This window comes from Lithobates pipiens, unplaced genomic scaffold (assembly GCF_037356315.1).
Source record: "Lithobates pipiens isolate NorthernLeopardFrog02 unplaced genomic scaffold, aLitPip1_a1.2 Scaffold_16, whole genome shotgun sequence".
NCBI classification, from domain to species: Eukaryota; Metazoa; Chordata; class Amphibia; order Anura; family Ranidae; genus Lithobates; species Lithobates pipiens.
This window is the reverse complement of record NW_027507748.1, coordinates 462,750,663-462,770,684: the sequence shown is the minus strand read 5'-3', so window position 1 is coordinate 462,770,684 and position 20,022 is coordinate 462,750,663. Positions and strand designations below refer to the sequence as shown.

General features: G+C 43.4%; 1 protein-coding gene across 3 annotated transcripts in view; it reads left to right on the top strand.

Annotated features, from left to right (window-relative positions):
• Nucleotides 1–20,022, top strand: part of MYO16 (myosin XVI) — a 555,564-nt gene that overhangs the window by 242,169 nt on the left and 293,373 nt on the right. For all 3 annotated transcript variants that reach the window (XM_077482903.1, XM_077482902.1, XM_077482901.1), the window contains exons 10-11: nt 10,767–10,917; nt 19,727–19,837. In XM_077482903.1, the coding sequence (XP_077339029.1) occupies nt 10,767–10,917; nt 19,727–19,837 (262 nt within the window). The remainder of the gene's footprint in view (nt 1–10,766; nt 10,918–19,726; nt 19,838–20,022) is intronic.

The following is a 20,022-nucleotide window of genomic DNA, read 5'->3' as shown; positions in this document are numbered from 1 at the left end:
CACTGGGTGGATGAAGGCTGTGTAGAGCCTGCCTGCTGTAAACTGTATTAGGAGACTGCAGGATGGCACAGGACCACTGCTGCAGTAAATCAAGGCAGCCTAGATGCTTTAGTGGGCTGTTTACTGTCCTCCTAGGTGGTTAACACTAGAACACCAGCATGGACATGTTTAGTCCCAGTCTGGTGGGTTGAGCGCAGTGCCATATTCAGACTTAGCAATATATTTTTCTAATTTAAGGGCTGGGCACCTTTATGATACTGCACAGCCTCCATAAGGATGCTCCCCCTGTACTTTTTTTTAGGAGCACATGCAACCCAACTCCACAATTCCCACCAGCTCCTACAGCTGCACCCATGCTGCAATCCTCAGGACAACCTTGGGATTCCTGCTGTCTTCTTAGTAACCTAGTCTTAGACAGCATTGACCCTTCCTGGTCTGGAAGTGACTCATGAGTACCCTAGTGAACCACATCATACTTTGGACTCCTATGGCAGATTATTAGTGCAGAGGAAATTGTACTGGGTGTCTGGTCAGTTTTCAATTCACTAACAGTGCTGGGAGGGCCTGCAGTGCCCTCTCTATAGGACCCAGCACTGACAGTCGGCCGCAGCACTCCTCTGTGTCTTCCTGATCCTTTCTGGATTTAACCCTTTCTCCGTTATGTTTAGCAAGGTATTTTCAGGGCAAAACTACAGCAGCGATAGCTAACTCAGAATGTAGGGGCTGCAAGTGTACTTCCCTACCTAGACTCTTCTACAGAGTTCTACACAGTGCAACAGGAATTGAACCTATGTCTTATTTGCAGGCTTGATACATGAGGTGTCACAGTCTGTAGATATTACTCCAAAATTAAGGATACCATCTTGGTCCTTATTGATGCAGTCCGCACTTGCTTTGGAGCTGTCTGCATCAGCTACACCTTAAAGGTCTAGCCTTGGGTTCTCTGAAGAACCCTCAACCTGTTAAATCATTTACAATGCCATTTCTTGTCTTATCAAGACTCTGACTTTGCAGGTTCTGTCCTGCACTCTGCTGTTGAGACCATTGTTATCTTTGAGACCTTAGCTGCCTGGTCTAAAGGTTTTTTCCTGGGATTCTGGATCTATCATGAAAAATCCTGCTGTTCTTGAGCAAATAGAGTCCATGCTAGTGGCCCTACTCTACTGTGTAGATGGCTAGCAGATAATATTTTCCAAATATCCAGGATGTGTCCCTTTGGGCTCCAATATTAGTCTTTGGAGCCCTAATGCAGAAATACTAAGTGTATAATGAAATAGATCAATAAATATACCCATGAATAATCATTACAACTATTAAGGGGATGCAGGGATTACGCATCTACTTTAGGGGGAAATACCCCCTATTTCCCCTTGAAGTAGACGTGCAATCCCTGCATCGATACGCGTTGGTGAGGGATCAGGATGGCACATCAGGCATCTAGTGTACTGGGGAGGACACCCGCATCATCCCGATACCACTGTTGGTATACACCAGTACAGGCTTACTATAGAGCAGTGCCCTGACGCACCTTATCTGTGTGAGTACCCCTGAAGGGGATCTTTTTTGCTTTATTTAATAAAGGGTTCAAACTGTACTTGCACTATCGAGTTTTTCCTGTTTCATATCCCGGTTGGTGTATGCTGAGGAATCCAGGAGCCCAATACCATCATAGAGCCCAGAGGCGGTTCACATGCATGTTTTGACTTAGCTTAATCGCAAAGTCGCACGCTCCAAGGTAAGTATTTATTACTTAAGGGGGGCACCTGAGTGATGACACCTTAGCACGGCTTGGATCACAGCTTTTGGATTACACAGACCTTTATCAATACTGGATTAGTGATGCAATTGGTCGCTACTTACATGCACATGAGCACATATGATTTAAATCACTTACAGCATCATTTTTCAACACGATCATTATTAATATATTCGGACATTGTATGAAAGCATGGTCATTACTGACTTACTGGACACTATATGAAAGCACAGAAGCACTTCGATATATTGCTGCTTTTTTAATATCTATATATTATATATTTTTATTTTTTGGCTTGTAATACACAGTTATGCACTAGGCACTTTAACTATATCCATAGTATGATATGTGCGTATTAACATTTATAATTCACTGGTTCATTATTTATTTAATTTGAGATCATTTATTTACTGTGCATTTCTTATACATACCTTTTAGTGCAAGGTATACTGTATATACTTATAATTGTTTTTGCATGATATATGTGACATGTGTAACGCTAGCAGCTTTAGGTATTTATTTACGATTAGCATCTAGGAATTGGTGGTTCACAGGATTGTCTTTCTATTTCTGACCCAATAGTTTTACCTGTTTAAAAGCCTAAGGCCGCGTACACACGGGCGGATTGTCTGCCCAACTTAGTCCGCTGAACCGTGTTTCAGCGGACAATCCGCTCGTGTGTGGGCTTCAGCGGACTTTTTCAGCGGACAGTCTGACGGACTTAGTCTTTCGGAATTTCCGTAATTTTGTCCGTCCAAACTTGGTTTTGTCCGTCCAAACTTGGTTTCAGCGGACAGTCCGCTCGTGTGTAGGCAAGTGGGACGGACTAAGTATGGCGCATGCTCAGAAAGGATTTACACGGCCGAAGGTTGCATTGCAGTGGATGTCGTTTTTCTAGTCCCGTCGTACGTGCTGTACACGTCATCGCGCAAGCTTTCAGCGGACTGTCTGTTCATCGTGTGTGGTCAAGTCCGTTCATTCAAAAGTTGAACGGACTGTCTGTCGATTGTCTGACGAACTTAGTTGGGCAGACAATCCGCCCGTGTGTACGCGGCCTTAGGTCTCTTTATTACAAATGGAACACTACACAGAATAACATGTGTTCACAAAAATAAGTTAAAATGGAGTGAGGTTTACCCATGGCTCACCACTGACACAGGAGCCTCTGGCTGACAGCTTAGGATGCTGGTAATCACAGGCTGCAGCCATTATAATACAGGGGTTCACCTCCACTCAGCACACAATAAAATAGAGGCTGTGCCCTACATGTTGTGTTGGTGCTTTGACTTCTTCAAAGGGGCTCTTTGGTGAATAATTCTTTGGTGAATACTTGGACAACTTCATTAAGGAAATCACTGGCCAGAAAAGTAACACTGTAAAAAAGAAGGTAAAAGCATACTGGATGAATACTCTTATGTCTTAGCGTCTTATGCCGCGTACACACGAGCGGATTGTATGGCGTACTTAGTCCGTCGAAACACATTTCAGCGGACAATCCGCTCGTGTGTGGGCTTCAGCGGACTTTTTCAGCGTGCAGTCCGGAGTACTAAGAATTTTGTTTTTTTCGAAATTCTGTCCGTCGTACTTTGGTTTCAGCGGACAATACGGTTGTCAGTATGCTAGTTCGACGGACTAAGAATGGCGCATGCCCAGAAAGGATTTACACGGCGGAAGGGTGCTTTGCTGTGTCTTGGACTTCCTATTTCTAGTCCCGTCGTACGTGCTGTACACGTCATCACGCAAGCTTTCGACGGACTGTTTGTGCATCCGTGTGTGGTCAAGTCCGTTCAGTAGAAAGTACGACGGACTGTCCGTCGGATTGTATGACTAACTAAGTACGCCATACAATCCGCTCGGGTGTACGCGGCATTAGCGTACACACGATCAAACAAGCGGGTGGAAAAGTCCGGCAAACTCAAGTCCGCCGGACAATCCCCCCGTGTGTAGCCTCCGGCATACTTTTTTGACCCGAAAGTACGGCGGACTTAGAAAGTAGTTTTGCACTCCAATCTTCCCGCCGGACTCGCATTTCGGCAGACAATCCTGCCGTGTGTGTGCCAGTCCGCCGTACTTTTGAAATGAGCGGACTTTTCCTGCCCGGAGAAAAGTCCGCTCATTTCGAGTGGGTCTCCAGGTAGGCGGGGCCCGCTAAGGAGACGCCGCTCGCCCCGCCACCTGGTATGGACTTAAAGGGGAACCCCAACGCAGAAAAAAATCGGCGTGGGGGTCCCCCAAGTCCACAACAGACCCTTGTCCGAGCACGCTACCCGGCCGGCCAGGAAAGGAGGGGCGAGCGAGCGCCCCCCCCTCCTGAGCCGTACCAGGCCGCATGCCCTCAACATGGGGGGTGCCTTGGGGAAGGGGGGCCGCGCGGCCCCCCCCACCCCAAAGCACCTTGTCCCCATGTTGATGAGGACAAGGGCCTCTTCCCGACAACCCTGGCCGTTGGTTGTCGGGGTCTGCGGGCGAGGGGCTCATCGGAATCCGGGAGCCCCCTTTAATAAGGGGGCCCCCGGATACCGGCCCCCCACCCTATGTGAATGAGTATGGGGTACTACCCATTCCCCTACCCATTCACCTGTAAAATAAAGTACAAAAAAACACAACACAAAAGATAAAATAGTTTATTGCACAGCTCCGGGGGCCTTCTGTCTTCGGGGGTCTTCTCGCCAGACTCCTCCGCTATCTTCTTGTAGCTCTTTTACTAGTGGAAGAGTCCGGCTTTCTTCCTCGCCGCTGCCCTCTTCTTCCGACTTCGGGGGTCTTGTCCCCCCTCTTCGGTTCTTCTGCCGGGCCACCGCGCCTTCTTATAGCTCTTTTACAGGCGGTGGCCCGGTCTTCTGTCGCCGCTGTCGCCGCTGCCGCCTTCTGTTCTTCTCTTCTTCTTCAGATGTTGCCTCGTCGAGTCCTCCGCTCACAATGGCTCTGACCGGGCACGCGGCAACTTATATAGGGACATCACCGGATGATGTCCCCGCCCATTATGGTGTCACAGTCCCAGAGGATGCTGGGACTGTGACATCATAATAGGCGGGGACATCAACCGGTGATGTCCCTATATAAGTCGCTGCGTGCCCGGTCAGAGCCATTGTGAGCGGAGGACTCGACGAGGCAACATCTGAAGAAGAAGAAGAAGAGAATAACAGAACAGAAGGCGACGGCGGCGGCGGCGGCGACGGCGGCGACAGAAGACCGGGCCACTGCCTGTAGAAGAGCTATAAGAAGGCGGGGTGGCCCGGCAGAAGAACCGAAGAGGGGGGACAAGACCCCGGAGTCGGAAGAAGAGGGCGGCAGCGAGGAAGAAAGCCAGACTCCTCCGCTAGTAAAAGAGCTACAAGAAGATAGCGGAGGAGTCCGGCGAGAAGACCCCCGGAGCTGTGCAATAAACTATTTTATCTTGTGTGTTGTGTTTTTTTTGTACTTTATTTTACAGGTGAATGGGTAGGGGGTACATTGTACCCCATACTCATTCACATAGGGTGGGGGGCCGGTATCCGGGGGCCCCTTAATAAAGGGGGCTCCCGGATTTCGATAAGCCCCTCGCCCGCAGACCCCGACAACCAACGGCCAGGGTTGTCGGGGAGAGGCCCTTGTCCTCATCAACATGGGGACAAGGTGCTTTGGGGTGGGGGGGCGCGGCCCCCCCTTCCCCAAGGCACCCCCCATGTTGAGGGCACATGGCCTGGTACGGCTCAGGAGGGGGCGCTCGCTCACCCCTCCTTTCCTGGCCGGCCGGGTAGTGTGCTCGGACAGGGGTCTGTTGTGGACTTGGGGGGAACCCCCACACCGATTTTTTTGGGCGTTGGGGTTCCCCTTTAAATTCATTCCAGGTGGCGGGGCCAGCGGCATCTCCTTCGCGGGCCCCGCCTACCTGGAGACGCGCTCGAAATGAGCGGACTTTCCTCCACGTGTGTGCGTGGGTCTGTTCATTTCAAAAGTAGGGCGGATAGTACGGCGGACTTAGTACGCTGTATTAGTCCGCTGAAAAAGTGCCGTGTGTGGGCAAGTAGCCTGTTCGGAAAGTCCTACGGACAGTCTGGCGGGAAGTCCGCCAGACTAAGTCCGTCGGATAGTCGGCTACGTGTGTACGTGGCATTATTGGATCAAAAGGTTCTTAAGACCTTCTTCTGGGTACAAAAAATTCATATGGAATCCTCCTGATCAGTCATTGCTTCCTCCATCCAGGCCACCTTCTGGCCTCTGTGGACATGAAGGTTGTCTACTTGCATGTCTGCCGTTTTCCAGGTTCATTTATGCTATCTGTGTTTTTTTGTAGAAATGGAACACTACCAGTTTGTTGCCCTTCACTTTGGTACACTGTACCATGGGTCTTCACCAAAGTGCTGCTCTCAGGCATACCCATAATGGGATATCTGGGCAACCTCTTTCTGAGAGAAAGTCACCTCTGGTCCTGTCAAATGGACTGTACAGACCCTGCAGAGATTCAGGTTCATCCTAATGCCACGTACACACGATCAGAATTTCAGCCAGCAAAAGACCGATGAATGCAACTGTGCGTATGCAATTCCGATGTGCAAAAACTCACGCATGCTCAGATTCAACTACGAGATGGAAGCTATTGGCTACTGGGTATTGATCTTCCTTTTTCTAGTCCCGTCGTACGTGTTGTATGTTACCGCATTCTTGGCGGTCGGAATTTGGTGTGACCGTGTGTATGCAAGACAGCTTGAGCGAAATCCCGTTGGAATTCCGTCGGGAAAACCATCAGAGCTTTTTCTGACCAAAATTCCAGTCTTGTGTACGCAGCATAAGAGATCCTTTGCCTCACTTACACAAATGCAAGAAAAAAAACAAATGTTTTGTGCAATACAGCTCTCAGTGTAGACCATAGGTTCATTACATATTTCCATTGGGAAAACCATCCGAGCTTTTTCCGACCAAAATTCCGATCGTCTGTATGCGGCATTAATCTTCAGAAATCAGTGCTTGAACCACCCCATTGCTTGGAGTATCTGAGCCTAATTTTAGACATGCCTGTGTCAAAGGTTTAGCTGTTCTTGGACTAATTCCAATCTCTCAACTCCTACATTGGAACTTTGCAGTCCAGAAGCCATTTAAAATTCCATTCTATGAGGGTCTTGGGCCTAATGATTTATTTGAACCAGTCTTTCTTTTGTCCCATATACAGTTCAACCTGATCTATGCTTTTCCCCCTCTGAAGCTCCTTTCTCACCTGCAAGATCAAGATGGAAAACATTCTTATTTTCACCAATCTGGGCTAAGGGGCATGGTCTAAGCCCTTGTACACACGGTCGGACATTCCGACGGAAAATGCCCGATTGGACCGTATTGTCGGATAATCCGACCGTGTGTGGGCTCCATCGGACTTTTTCCATTGGAAAACAAAGTTTGTAGAGAATTACGATCGGACAAAGTGCCATGCACGCTCAGATCAAATTACGAGACCAAAGCTATTGGCTATTAGCCTGAACGTAGTCCCGTCGTAACGAATGAACGCCATCACGTTCCGAACGATAGTTTTTTCCGACAACTTTGTCCGACCGTGTGTATGCAACACCAGTTTCAGACAAAATCCGTCTGAAAAAATCAGACGGATTTTGTGGTCGGAATTTCCGACTGTGTGTACAAGGGCTAAGACCTCATCAGGCATTTGGCAGACTCTCTGTGGGCCCTCCCAGATCATCCAAAGCTTCTGTCCCAAGGGCAGTTTACCCCCCTGATGCTCAGTTACTGGATTTAATTAGTTGTCTGAAGCCCAGGTCCCGACAGATATCAGATTCAGTCATCCCTGCATTCTTGAAAGCTGGGAAATTGACTTCTCAAAAAGTCTATTGCACTTGGAAATTGTATTTCTTAGTGTAAGAGGAAACTCCATTCCAGGAAGTTCTGCATGAGATGATTTTTTTTATTTTTTTTGTTTGGTCTGGATCAGCATTTGGCCTTAAGTGCCAAGGGTAAAATCTTGACTTTAGCTATTCTTTTCTAGAGAGCATTCATTTTTACAGGGTGCCGCTTACATTATTTCTCCTGTATTTTCCCCAGTTATTTTGTGATATATCAAATTGGTTTTATCAGTAATTCGAAGACCACCCATGACATTTTTCTACCATCTGTTTGTTCTTCTAAACCTCTTCTAAACCTCCTAAGAAGACCCCCCCCCCCCCCCCCCAAATGTCTGGCTATGGTATGCATTGTTTGAGTTTATCTCTCAGCTGCCTTTTGATAGCCTGATTCCCTGTTTGTCATTTCTACTCGTCCCCATAAGGGACATCCTGCTTCTCGTTCCACTATCCCTAGGTGGATGTGATAGCTCAACATTCTAGTTTATGACCTCAAGGGCAAGGTTCCCTCTTTTCTAGCATCTTTTTCTTTAATTTGCAAAGCTGCAACCTGGTCTTCTGTTCGCATGATCTTTGAGTTCGACCAGTTGAATGTTCCAGACTCTGCTGATGCTGGCTTCAGTTGTAAGGTTCTTCAGGTTGAGCCACCTCAGTTACCTTTTTGTTTTTTATGGGTTTGTTAGTCCTTGTTAATTCTGTTGCCCATCCCTCAGTTGGACTGCTTTTGGATAGCCAAATGTTCCTGCATACCAATCCTGTGTTCTTTAGTGTACAATTAAGAAAGTAGGATTTTTCACTTATCGTAAAATATTTTTCCTGGTGTTTTTATTGCTTACTAAAAAAATAAAGGAATGTTAAGAGTGGAGTGGAAGGAGCCCAATCTTCTAAAAGTGGCTGCATAATCCATTTTTTCTGAATTCTCTTCCTGTGTCCTGTAATATACTCCAAGAAAATGATTTTCACTTACCATATTGTAATACTTCTTACAACTTTTTGCTCTTATGCTTTTAGTAAATATGTTTATCTAACCTTCCCATTTCCTCTTTTTTTTTCTTCTGAAAACCTTTAACTCCTCTTGATGCTGCTCTATATTTATTTTCATTTGCTCTTCTTCAACTATTTAACATTTTCATTTCAATTCTCTTTTAACATCTGACATTCTTCATCACACCAATCCTCCCTTCTGCCTTTGTTTTCAGTTGCAGCACTTGGCCTGTGGGCTGTGCATTTGCTTTCTTAATTTGCTTGTCTTCTTTCTCTAGCTGGTATTCCATTAACATTTTACATATTATATTTTCCTGTTTTCCCCAGGCATCTTTTCTTGTTTGTATTTATCTGTTTGTATCTTATCTGCCTTGAACATAAAGGGATCACGGTTGTCTCACTACAACTGCATACAATTTGTATGTCCCTTTTATCTATCAGCTAAAATAGCTATTGGGTGGCTTGTCCTGTCATAATTCTTTTGTAGTATTAAAAATATAGCAAAGTGCCTATTACATGTCATTGTGTGAAAGTCTACATTGAGGCAGAACCCCAGCTTAGAGATGGGCCGTACAGTGTATGCAGGTTCTCTGTAAACATTCTGTGCTATGTTACTGCACAACTTTGCTCTATGAATGTTGCATTTAGGAGTGACAACGTTGAGCTCATGCCCTCTCCACCAATCCAGCAGAACTCTGCCACTTCACTCCCAGTGAGAGAATAGGGTCCTGCTGTGCACTAGCGCAGACCTCATACGTGCACATAATTATCTCCTTCTCTCTCCTGTACCATACAGCTGGATACATGGGATCTCCATACCATGGTTGCGACCCTTTTTTAGGGAACCAACCCCTAGGGAGGGAGGCAGAATACTGCCCCCCCCCCCCCCACTACCGGAGGACATGTCAACCGAGCCTGGTACCGGTCCTCACTGTCTGGCTGCTGTACACATTCACCAGTTCATGGTTACCCATGGCAACTACTCTCCTGCTCCAACTCTCCCAGTGTTGCCAACCTATCAGATTGCAATTTACTGACACGACACCCAAAAGTTACTGCCACTACCAAGTTTTTACAGAAATTTCCAAAATTTGCAAAACTACAGTTGTAAATGCAAATTTCAGTATTTGATTTGATTTAGGCTACAAATAAGTACAATATGCAATTAGCTTTACAGGCCCTGTTCTTCTAATACACCATGTACCACCATGCACCCCTTTGAATAACTTCAGACCAGGCTCAGAAACAGTTAACAAAATTTACTTAGAAGCTGCAGCAGTACAGTCCAAAACTCTCAAGTACCTAACTGACTACTTTTCAGCTGCCCAGGCGTACCTTTACAGGTAGAAGTCCATGTGTACCTTTACAGGTAAAATATCCTTAAGATGTGGGCTCCCATGGAGTGGTGTTGATTGCAGGTTGCTGTGGGTTGCATGCTTGACTAGCCTGAACCTTGTTCCCTTTTCCCATGTGGCCCTGCTCTCTCTGAGCCTTGCCTTTTTTTACTTTTCCCACAATTTCTTTTCAAATATGGATACTTAAGAGCTATGACACCCATCAGTTGCTTCATAGTTTATGATGCATAGAAGTGACATACAAATATTGAGTTAGGACAGACCTCAGCTGATTAGAGAGGCTATACCTGATAGAGGTGGGCAAGTTACTAACATTATACATACAGTATATATTGAACAAATATCTTTAATATAAGCCTTTAAAAACTGTATACTTCCTGTTTCAAATTTAACAATACTTTGAAAGATACTTATAAAACCAATGCATGCTGAAAATCAGGAAATTTTTATACTTTGCTAAATATATAGAATTTCACTTAATATTTACCTGTTGTCAAAGATAAATGCTGATCAGTTTGGAGAAAATGGCCAGTTTGTAGCCTGTGATGAATGTTTGCACTGTCCTTTTAAAAGATTCACATTTACTGGTAGCTTCACCTCAAAAATATTAGATGACTTATTGATCTGTTTTCTTAGCACAGTCTAGTTCCATGATTATTCTGCCAACGTAGGCATGGCTGGCACTGAGTGGAATTTTAAATATTACTAGCTGCATGTCTTTTGCCTTCCTCAGTCTGGGCACAAGTTCATCCAAAATCCTCCATATTAATTGTTTCTATTCTAGGGAGATTCTGGCTGAGCTAATTTCACTTATCTCTAATACACTCTCTCTCTTTTTTTTTTTTGTAGACGTCCATTGGCAATACCAATTTCTAAGCAAGATAGTTTGCTGGAAAAAGACACAATGTTCAAAGATTCAACAAAGACATTAAGCAAGCATTATTCGCAAGACAGTGCTTCTGAAAGAATCAATATGACCAGTTCTGCTAAACTGGAACAGGTATGTAATGGAACAGAAGATGGGGTTAAAAAGGAGCTCCAGTCTCCCCTCCAAAATGTAAAGTAAGCAGCTACAAATACTGTAGCTGTTGACTTTAAATATATAGACACTTTCCTTCCCCTGGATCCAGGGATGTCTTTAGCTCATTCTTCAATCAGTTTTGGGTGCAGGCGTCTGTATCTTCACTAAGGGAAATGGCTATATACGAGGCGCTGCGTTTTCTGATTGGTCCAGCAGTCTTCTGGTACCTGTAAAATTTCCCAGAAGGAGAGGGGGCCAAACTTCCACTCAGATCGCCACAGCAATCTGCCTGGATGTGGGGGCACCTGTCCAAATCAGGTACTTGCACCACCCCAAATTAAATAATGTGCCAATTATAAAGGAGGAAGGGGGAGAGGAAAAGCAGAACTTCCCCTTTTGGGTAAGTCTTGGGTGTTTCTCCTATTAACCACTTAAGGACCGCCGCATGCCAATGTACGTCATTGCAATGGCATGTACAGGCACAAGAACGTACATGTACGTGCTTGCCTTCCAGCGGGTGGGGGGTCTGATCGGACCCCCTCACGCTGGATGCGGCGGTCCGGTTCGCTTCAGGAGCGATCCGGGATGAGGGGATGGCCCTTGGTTTCTGGCCATCCCCTCTCGATCGCTCCTGGCGAATGAGAAGCTTCCTCCCACTGTGTATTGTATACACAGGCAGGGAGGAAGTGATGTCATTCTCCTCGGGGCGGTCTTATTGACCGGGCTACGAGGAGAGGACACAGTAAGTCTGCACCAAACACTACACTGACACTAACGAACACATAGGCACACAACCCCCCCCGATCACCCCCCCGATCGCCCTCCGATGTCCCCCCGCCCCCCTCCCCCCCAGTCACAGTGTCACTGATTGCAGTGATCATTTATTTACTGATCACTGCATTCAGTGTCAGTTGTAAAAGTAAAAAGTGTCAGGGCAGTTAGTGTTAGGTCCAGGGTAGCCCCCTACCCCCCCCCCAATAAAGATTTAACCCCCTGATTAGAGTCAACCCTTTCACCCCCTTTTGCCAGTGTCACTAAGCGATCATTTTCTGATCGCTGCATTAGTGTTGCTAGTGTTGCTAGGTAGCTAGTTATTTTTTTAGGTTCACCTCCAGGTTTTTACAGCACTAGGTACCCTGATATGCTACCCAATAATGGTTTTAACCCCCTGATTACCCCTAATTAACCCTTTCACCCCCTTTTGCCAGTGTCACTAAGCGATCATTTTTCTGATCGCTGCATTAGTGTCGCTAGTGTCGCTAGTGTCGCTAGGTAGCTAGTTATTTTTTTAGGTTCACCGCCAGGTTTTTATAGCGTTAGGTACCCTGATATACTACCCAATAACGGTTTTAACCCCCTGATTGCCCCTAGATAACCCTTTCACCCCCTTTTGCCAGTGTCACTAAGCGATCATTTTTCTGATCGCTGCATTAGTGTCACTAGTGTCGCTAGGTAGCTAGTTATTTTTTTAGGTTCACCGCCAGGTTTTTATAGCGCTAGGTACCCCGATATATTACCCAATAGCGGTTTTAACCCCATGATTGCCCCTAGTTAACCCTTTCACCCCTTTTTGCCAGTGTCACTAAGCGATCATTTTTCTGATCGCTGCATTAGTGTCACTAGTGTCGCTAGGTAGCTAGTTATTTTTTTAGGTTCACCACCAGGTTTTTATAGCGCTAGGTACCCCCATATACTACCCAATAATGGTTTTAACCCCTTGATTGCCCCTAGTTAACCCTTTCACCAGCGATCACCGTATAAGTGTCACTGGTGACGCTGGTTAGCCAGTTAGTTATTTAGGTTCCCCGTCAGGTTTTTATATAGCGCCAGGGACCCCCATATACTACCTAATAAAAATTTGAAACCCCTGATTGCCCCTAGTTAACCCTTTCACCAGTGATCAACGTATAAGCGTTACGGGTGACTCTGGTTAGTTAGCTTTTTATAGCATCAGGGCACCCACCATTTATTGCCCAATAAAGGTTTAACCCCCTGATCACCCGGCGGGTGATATCAATTAGGTTTTAGGGTCAGGGTCTGCGTCGCCCCAGGCAGCGCTAGGTTAGTGCCAGTACCGCTAACACCCACGCGCAAAGCATACACCTCCCGTAGTGGTATAGAATCTGAACAGATCAATATCTGATCTGATCAGATCTATACTAGCGTCCCCAGCAGTTTAGTTTATAACTACAGCGATCGCAGAGTCAGGCCTGATCCCTGCGATCGCTAACAGTTTTTTTTGGTAGCGTTTTATATTTAAATCCGGAAGGCAGTGCTTGGTTTTTTGGGGTCCAGTACGTGGCTAGGCTCCCAAAAAGTCCCCTACATGTGGTATCCCCGTACTCGGGAGAAGCAGCAGAATTTATTTTGGGGTGTAATTTGACTTATGCCCATAGCATGTGTGAGCAATATATCATTTAGTGACAACTTTGTGCAAAAAAAAAAAAAATTGTAATATTCCTGCAACGTGTGGAAAACTTTCCAAAATGGGGTCATTTGGGGGGGGGGATTTGTGTTATTTTGGCATTTTATGGCCTTCGAAACTGTGATAGGTAGTGAGGAGTGAAATCAAAAATTTGCACCCTTAGAAATCCTGAAGGCAGTGATTGGTTTTCGGGGTGCCGTACGCGGCTAGACTCCCAAAAAGTCCCACATATGTGGTATCCCCGTACTCAGGAGAAGCAGCAGAATATATTTTGGGGTACAATTCCACATATAACTATGGCATGTGTGAGCAATATATCATTTAGTGACAACTTTTTGTAAACTTTTTTTTTTTTGTGTCATTATACAATCACTGGGACAACCGAAAAATATACGCTTATTGACATTTTTTTTACTAAAGACATGTGGCTGAATACATTTTGCCCTAAATGTATGACTAAAATTTAGTTTATTCGATTTTTCTTATAACAAAAAGTAGAAATATATTTTTTTCTCAAAATTTTCGGTCTTTTTCCATTTATATTGCAAAAAATAAAAATCGCAGAGGCAATCAAATACCATGAAAAGAAAGCTCTATTTGTGGGAAGAAAAGGATGCAAATTTTGTTTGGGTACAACATTGCATAACCGCGCAATTACCAGTTAAAGCAGTGCAGTGCGAAATTGTAAAAAGACCTCTGGTCCTTAGGCTGTTAATTGGTCCGGGGCTGAAGTGGTTAATACCCAAAACGTTTTTTTTTAATGTATGTGTTGCATATTAATACCTTTGAAGATTATTTATACAGATTTTAAAGTAGTAGAAAAACCAAAACAAAAAAGTATTAAATTACAGTTTACCCATCATTAGATGTGGTGGCTGCATCAGTTTTTGTTTCTTTTGGATTTTTTCCCTCTGTTTTCCTCTGGTGATCTGGCCAGTAACACACTTCCGGTGTTAGCGAGACTACGGATGAATGAGCACAGAAAGCACAGCAGTCAGCATCATTGTCAGTCTGGGTGGAGGGAAGCCAAACTCCAGCTCACACTTTATAATCTGTTACAGCAAACTTTTTTTCTTTTGGGATAAAGGTTTTAAATAAATCTGATCATTTTATACAGCCAGTGTTAAAGGGTTTGTCTCATCCATGTAAACTGATACATTCTGCTCGAGAGCTTGTGCTTTTGAAAAAACAACAGACTTGCTGCCTGGATCACCAGATGAAAATAGAAGAAAGACATTCTAAAAAAAAGAACGCACAGATCACATCGAAGAATCAGTAAGCTGCATTATATATTAAATGTTTACTTTTGGGTTTGGGTTCAATACTGTTTTAATGCCTGTTTGGGAACACAGGCTTCTTGTTTAGGTGCAATCATTAAAAATTATTGCAAGACACTTGGAGTTTTGTGCATCTTTCTGTCAGGGTAAATTTCAAGTCCACCTCAAAGGTAGTCCTCTAAAAATTAACCCTAAAGTCACTTCAGCCACAGAAAATGCTCATCAAAAGCCACAGGATCTATACAAGAGGGTGCAAATTGCAAATTTCAGGATATAGCAGATTATTGCTGTAGACTTCACCACCTTTTGTTTCTTTGTGTCAAACCTCTAATTTGATTTAACACATGCCTTTTCCCATATATGAGGTTTAATCTGCTACAGGCCATTCTATAACAAAGAGCTTACCCAAAACTACTGTATTTGTTTAGCAACAGCCAATGTTGCACTGTATGTTTTTTCTGTTGATCTCCTTCATTGCTCACTTTGTTTTTTGGCCTAATTAACCTCAATGGGGTTGATAACAACATTTTAAGATTTTATTAAGGTAATAGCACATGGCTATCTTTGTATCCCTTCTCCCTGCCCACATTTCTAAAGCTTGCATTTAGGGTGTCATACCTCTAAGTTGAATTCTCATCTAAACCCTAACCCTCCGCCTGTTTACTCTAAACCCAGCCATAAAAAAACAAAAAAAGCAAAAAAAACTGCTATAGTCCTAAATTACTGTAAAGTGCCACTAAATTTAAAGAACAAAATCGAAAGAAAAAAATCTTCTATTGTTCGCAGCTTTCTCCCATTCTCCGAATTCCTTTTTTTTTTTCTTGCTTGCTGCTGCTTTGCTGCTATGACCTGACTTTGTTGCAGGGTGGCTACTTTCATTCTCCATGTATGTGGAAATGTAGCTATTATCTCAATGGACTACTCAGTTTTTTTTCTGCCATAATTTTTATATGTTTCTATGCTCGCGCCCCAGGGTGACTAGGTACTAGTTACACTTACCTGCTCTGTACAGTGATATTGCACAATAAATCCCATACTTATGGAGTCCCCTGCTGGAGCTGTTCTCTCCTTTTTTTTCTCTGGATACCGCCTTAGCAAGCAATGTGCTAAGGGAGAGCCTGTATGGGCGTGCTCTCACCGTGGACTTTGTGCATCCATAGACACATATAGAACCAGCAAGCCATGCCCCAGCTCACAGGAGTCTCCTCTGAAAGCAGAATGTGGAGAAGTTGTGCTGTAGCCAGGACAGCACTGGATTGGTGGAAAAAAGCCAAGTAAGTATTTAGGGGCAGGGGGACTAGGATAGGTATTGGAGCGTTTTGATCTTAGAATAATTTAAAGGAAATTACTCAGGATCAGAGACAAGTTGGGAGATGATTGTTACATAGACAGGTTGAGTGGTCACCAAAACACTGTAAGTGGGTAGTTCAATGGGAGATTTTAGTAATCCTACTAATATGACATTGCTTAAGTTTTGTCAAGATAAAAGCTTAAAGAAGAGCTCCAGTTAATGAAAAAAAGAAAAAAAAGAAATTAAGCTAAAAAAAATGTCAGATTGTGTGTACTTGTGTTTTTTTTTCAGTTTTAACGAGTTTTCATTAAAGAATTTAATGAAAAAAGATTCTGTGGATATCTATGCTCGGAAGTGGGTGCAAATACCTGATACCTGTATTATACAGGTATCTGCACCCCCTCCCCCCTGAAAGGTGCCAAATGTGACACCGGAGGGGTGGAGGGTTCCGAAAAGTAGGAGGTTCCTTTTTTGTGTGAACCTCCACTTTAAGAACAGCAATCATAATTCCAATCAAAGAGGGTAAATACACGTAAATCAGTGCACATAACAATAATAATCTGAGGCCGGGAAAAATTCTTCTGTATCCAATGTATTAGGTACCCTCAGGGAGTCTGATCAAAAAAAAAAACCCTGAAAGCCTAACTGTGATGTAGTGACCAATTAGAAAGGTGGAGAGTAAGGCCCCTTTCACACATGCGGACATTATGTCCGTATTTCATCCATCCATTTGCAGATGAAATACGGACATACATGCATTCCTATGGGATAGCGGGTGTCTGCGGACGAACATCCGCAGACACCCGATATCGCCCGCCTCTGCAATTGTCCGATTCTGCAGACGGAGGAAAATCCTATTTTTCTATCCGTCTGCAGAGAGGATCGGATGAACACGGATAGACGGTCCGTGCTCATCTGATCCCCATAGAGGAGAGCGAAGAGCTGACAGGGCGGTCCCTGCACAGTGTGCAGGGACTGCCCTTTTATCCGCCGGCTCAGCGGGGACAACGGAGCGATCCCCGCTGAGCAAGCGGATCATCACGGGGCGGATCATTACTGATCCGTCCCATGTGAAAGGGGCCTAAGAGAACAAAAAAGAAGAAGAAGAAGAGCGGGGCACACTAGGAGGACAAGGTGGATGAGGGTAGAGGGTAAAAATCCTCCAGGGGTGGGTAGAAGCCACTTGATGACCAAGCAGGGTGGCCTAGATGTCAGAGGATAAGCAGATGGTCTGTAGTGCGTGATTAACATCCTTAAGACCCCTTTCACACTGAGGCCCTTTACAGGTGCTACAGTGCTAAAAATAGTGCCTGCATAGCGCCTGTAAAGAGCCTCTCCTGTCTCTCCAGTGTGAGGAGGGCTTTCACACTGGAGCAGTGTGCTTGCAGGACAGTAAAAAAAAGCACTGCTTTACCGCAGATGCCCATCCGCCCCAGTGTGAAAGAGCTCTAAGGAAATAATATTTAATTTAAGCAGTCCAGACATGTTGAAACTTACATAACTTATCATTTAGAATCACAGACATCTTTCATTCAAGAGATATTGTTTGTGCGGTGCCCAGGTTTCAAGTTTAGTAAGGCATCTTTAGGATTTGTTAGGATACCTCTGCTCAGAAGGATGTAGACCATCTGGTATACCCTGCTCCAAAATCTTCTTATATAAGAACCTACTGAATATGAAAATGGGTACTTAGGGTTTGACAGCCCTTAAAACAAAATCCTAAAACTGAAGTCGCAGCACCATCTAGCTGCATATGATCAATCTAAAGTTGGATTCTATCGATTTTTTTTTTAATTCTTTTATTGGAAAATTTTCATAGAAAAACAGTCTTACATTTCAACAAGAAAAATAAAAAGAAAAACAATTCACAAAAATTACATATACACATTCATTATGTATATTCAACATAGGAAAAAAACTGAAAATACAGAAACAAAAAATATATGTACTATCTATAGTTCTATAGATGAAGCAATTATTGAACAATTGGACGGGGTATACCATTGGTCTATGATTTCACCAAGGCATTTTTCCGGTGCTCAACATATTGTTGGCTTGGAGAGATGGCTTTCTAACAGGACTTTATAAACCGATGATATAATGACTCTATGCAGGTGGATCTTTAGTGTGTGTGTGTGTGTGTGTGTATTATATATATATATATATATATATATATATATATATATATATATATATATATATATATACATAATGTTAAAATTACATCAGGGCCTGTAACAAGGATGTAACAAATTATGAATCTGATCATTTGTCTTTCTTTACAAATATGAAACAGTTTGAAAGACTTTGGTAAATTGACGTTTCCAAATGCATTTGGAAACATCAATTTGCCAAAGTCTTTCAAACTGTTTCATATTTGTAAAGAAAGACAAATGATCAGATTCATAATTTGTTAGTGAACCTTTTGGAAGAGTGTCTCGGATGAGATAGGATTAAGTTCTGCAGTCTCCAATGTTACCCGGTTTATAGGCCCATTCCCCAGATAATAAGCTCACATAAGTTCATTTGCACAGTGGCATAATAGTTCACCATGTGGGGAACTGACAAGCCACCCTGGTGCCTAGGTTGATACATTATTTGTTGTCTTAGGTGAAGTCTATATTTTTGGAGGTCATTTTTATTGCCATTTTCTAACATACAAAAGAAATAGAAGGTGTAATATTTGAAAAGACACCAATTGGAGACACAGATATATTTATATTACTTTATTGGATAACATACCTGGAGGGAGGAGCCAGAGAAGGGAAATACCAAAGAAGAATAGCATAATGCCCAAAGGTGCCCAAGTCATGTACAGTATGATGTATACTGCCCCAATACTCCTGAAAAAGTAGATTTTTCCATGAAAGAAATGCATAATTTTTTTTTTTTTGTATGGCCAGGCTCAGATATAGAGGCAATTTGGACCCTTAAGGTACCTTTCACACAAGCAGACTAATCTTGTCTGCCTGTCAGTTTTCCATTGTCCTCTTTGGAACATCTGATGTAATTGAACATGTTTCTGTTTACACCCACCAACATCTAATAACGCTAAAAACAAACAGATGAGAATCTCTTCCCCACCCATCTAGCATATTAGATAGAATGGCAATTGGGTGTAAATGAACAGGTGATCCGTTCACATATGACCACCTATAGAGGAAAATGGGCTATGTCTTTGTCTGCTCTGCATAAGCGGTATAGACACAAACCAGCTATCTGCCAGCTAAGCGGGGTTCAGTGAACAGAGAGTGCCTAAAGCAAAACTAAACTCCTCAATATGCTAAACTCCACCTTCCAGTGATGCAGTGGTTACATTCCTCACTGGTCGCTGTCATCTTCTCCTTGGGTGACAAGTTTTCAGCCTCTTAATTGGCCATGACATCATCCTTCACATGCGCATGGAATTCAGTCATTCTGGCACAGCAGGCATGTGCCTGAAATGCACTCTGAGCTACGTGTGCACAGTTCAGTGTACATTCAATAGAAAACTATAAAAAGACTGGTGTTTATTGTTACAGATGAGATATAGCATGTCTCTTGTGTAGTTTTGACAAGTTAGGTTTAGTTCTGCTTTTAGGTATACAATACAAATAAATATATATAATGTATTATTAATTAGTTATTATTATTATTATTATTATTAGTAGTAGTAGTAGTAGTAGTAGTAGTAGTAGTAGTAGTATTTATTTATTACTTTGCTTTGTGACTTGACTTGATTTCTCTGTTGAATAATATGTTGTGAGTATTTTATAATGAACATTGAGTTAAATATTCTTTCTTTTGTTTGCTCAGATCAAATTAATGCCAGCAGCTCCAAATGATGACTTAGCAACTCTCAGTGAACTCACGGATAGCAGCCTATTGTATGAGATACAGAAACGGTTCAAAAACAACCAAATTTATGTAAGTCGCTTACCATGTGTAATAATTCAAATAAAAATGTGTGAATTTTATGCTCATTAATACAAAGCTTCTTAAAGCTTCTTAAATTAAATGTTTTCCTACGGACTTCCAAGTGCCCTGTGTGCTGAAGTTTCAAAAACCCTTATATATTTGTTAGGCTTAATGTACACGGTGCGTTTTACAAC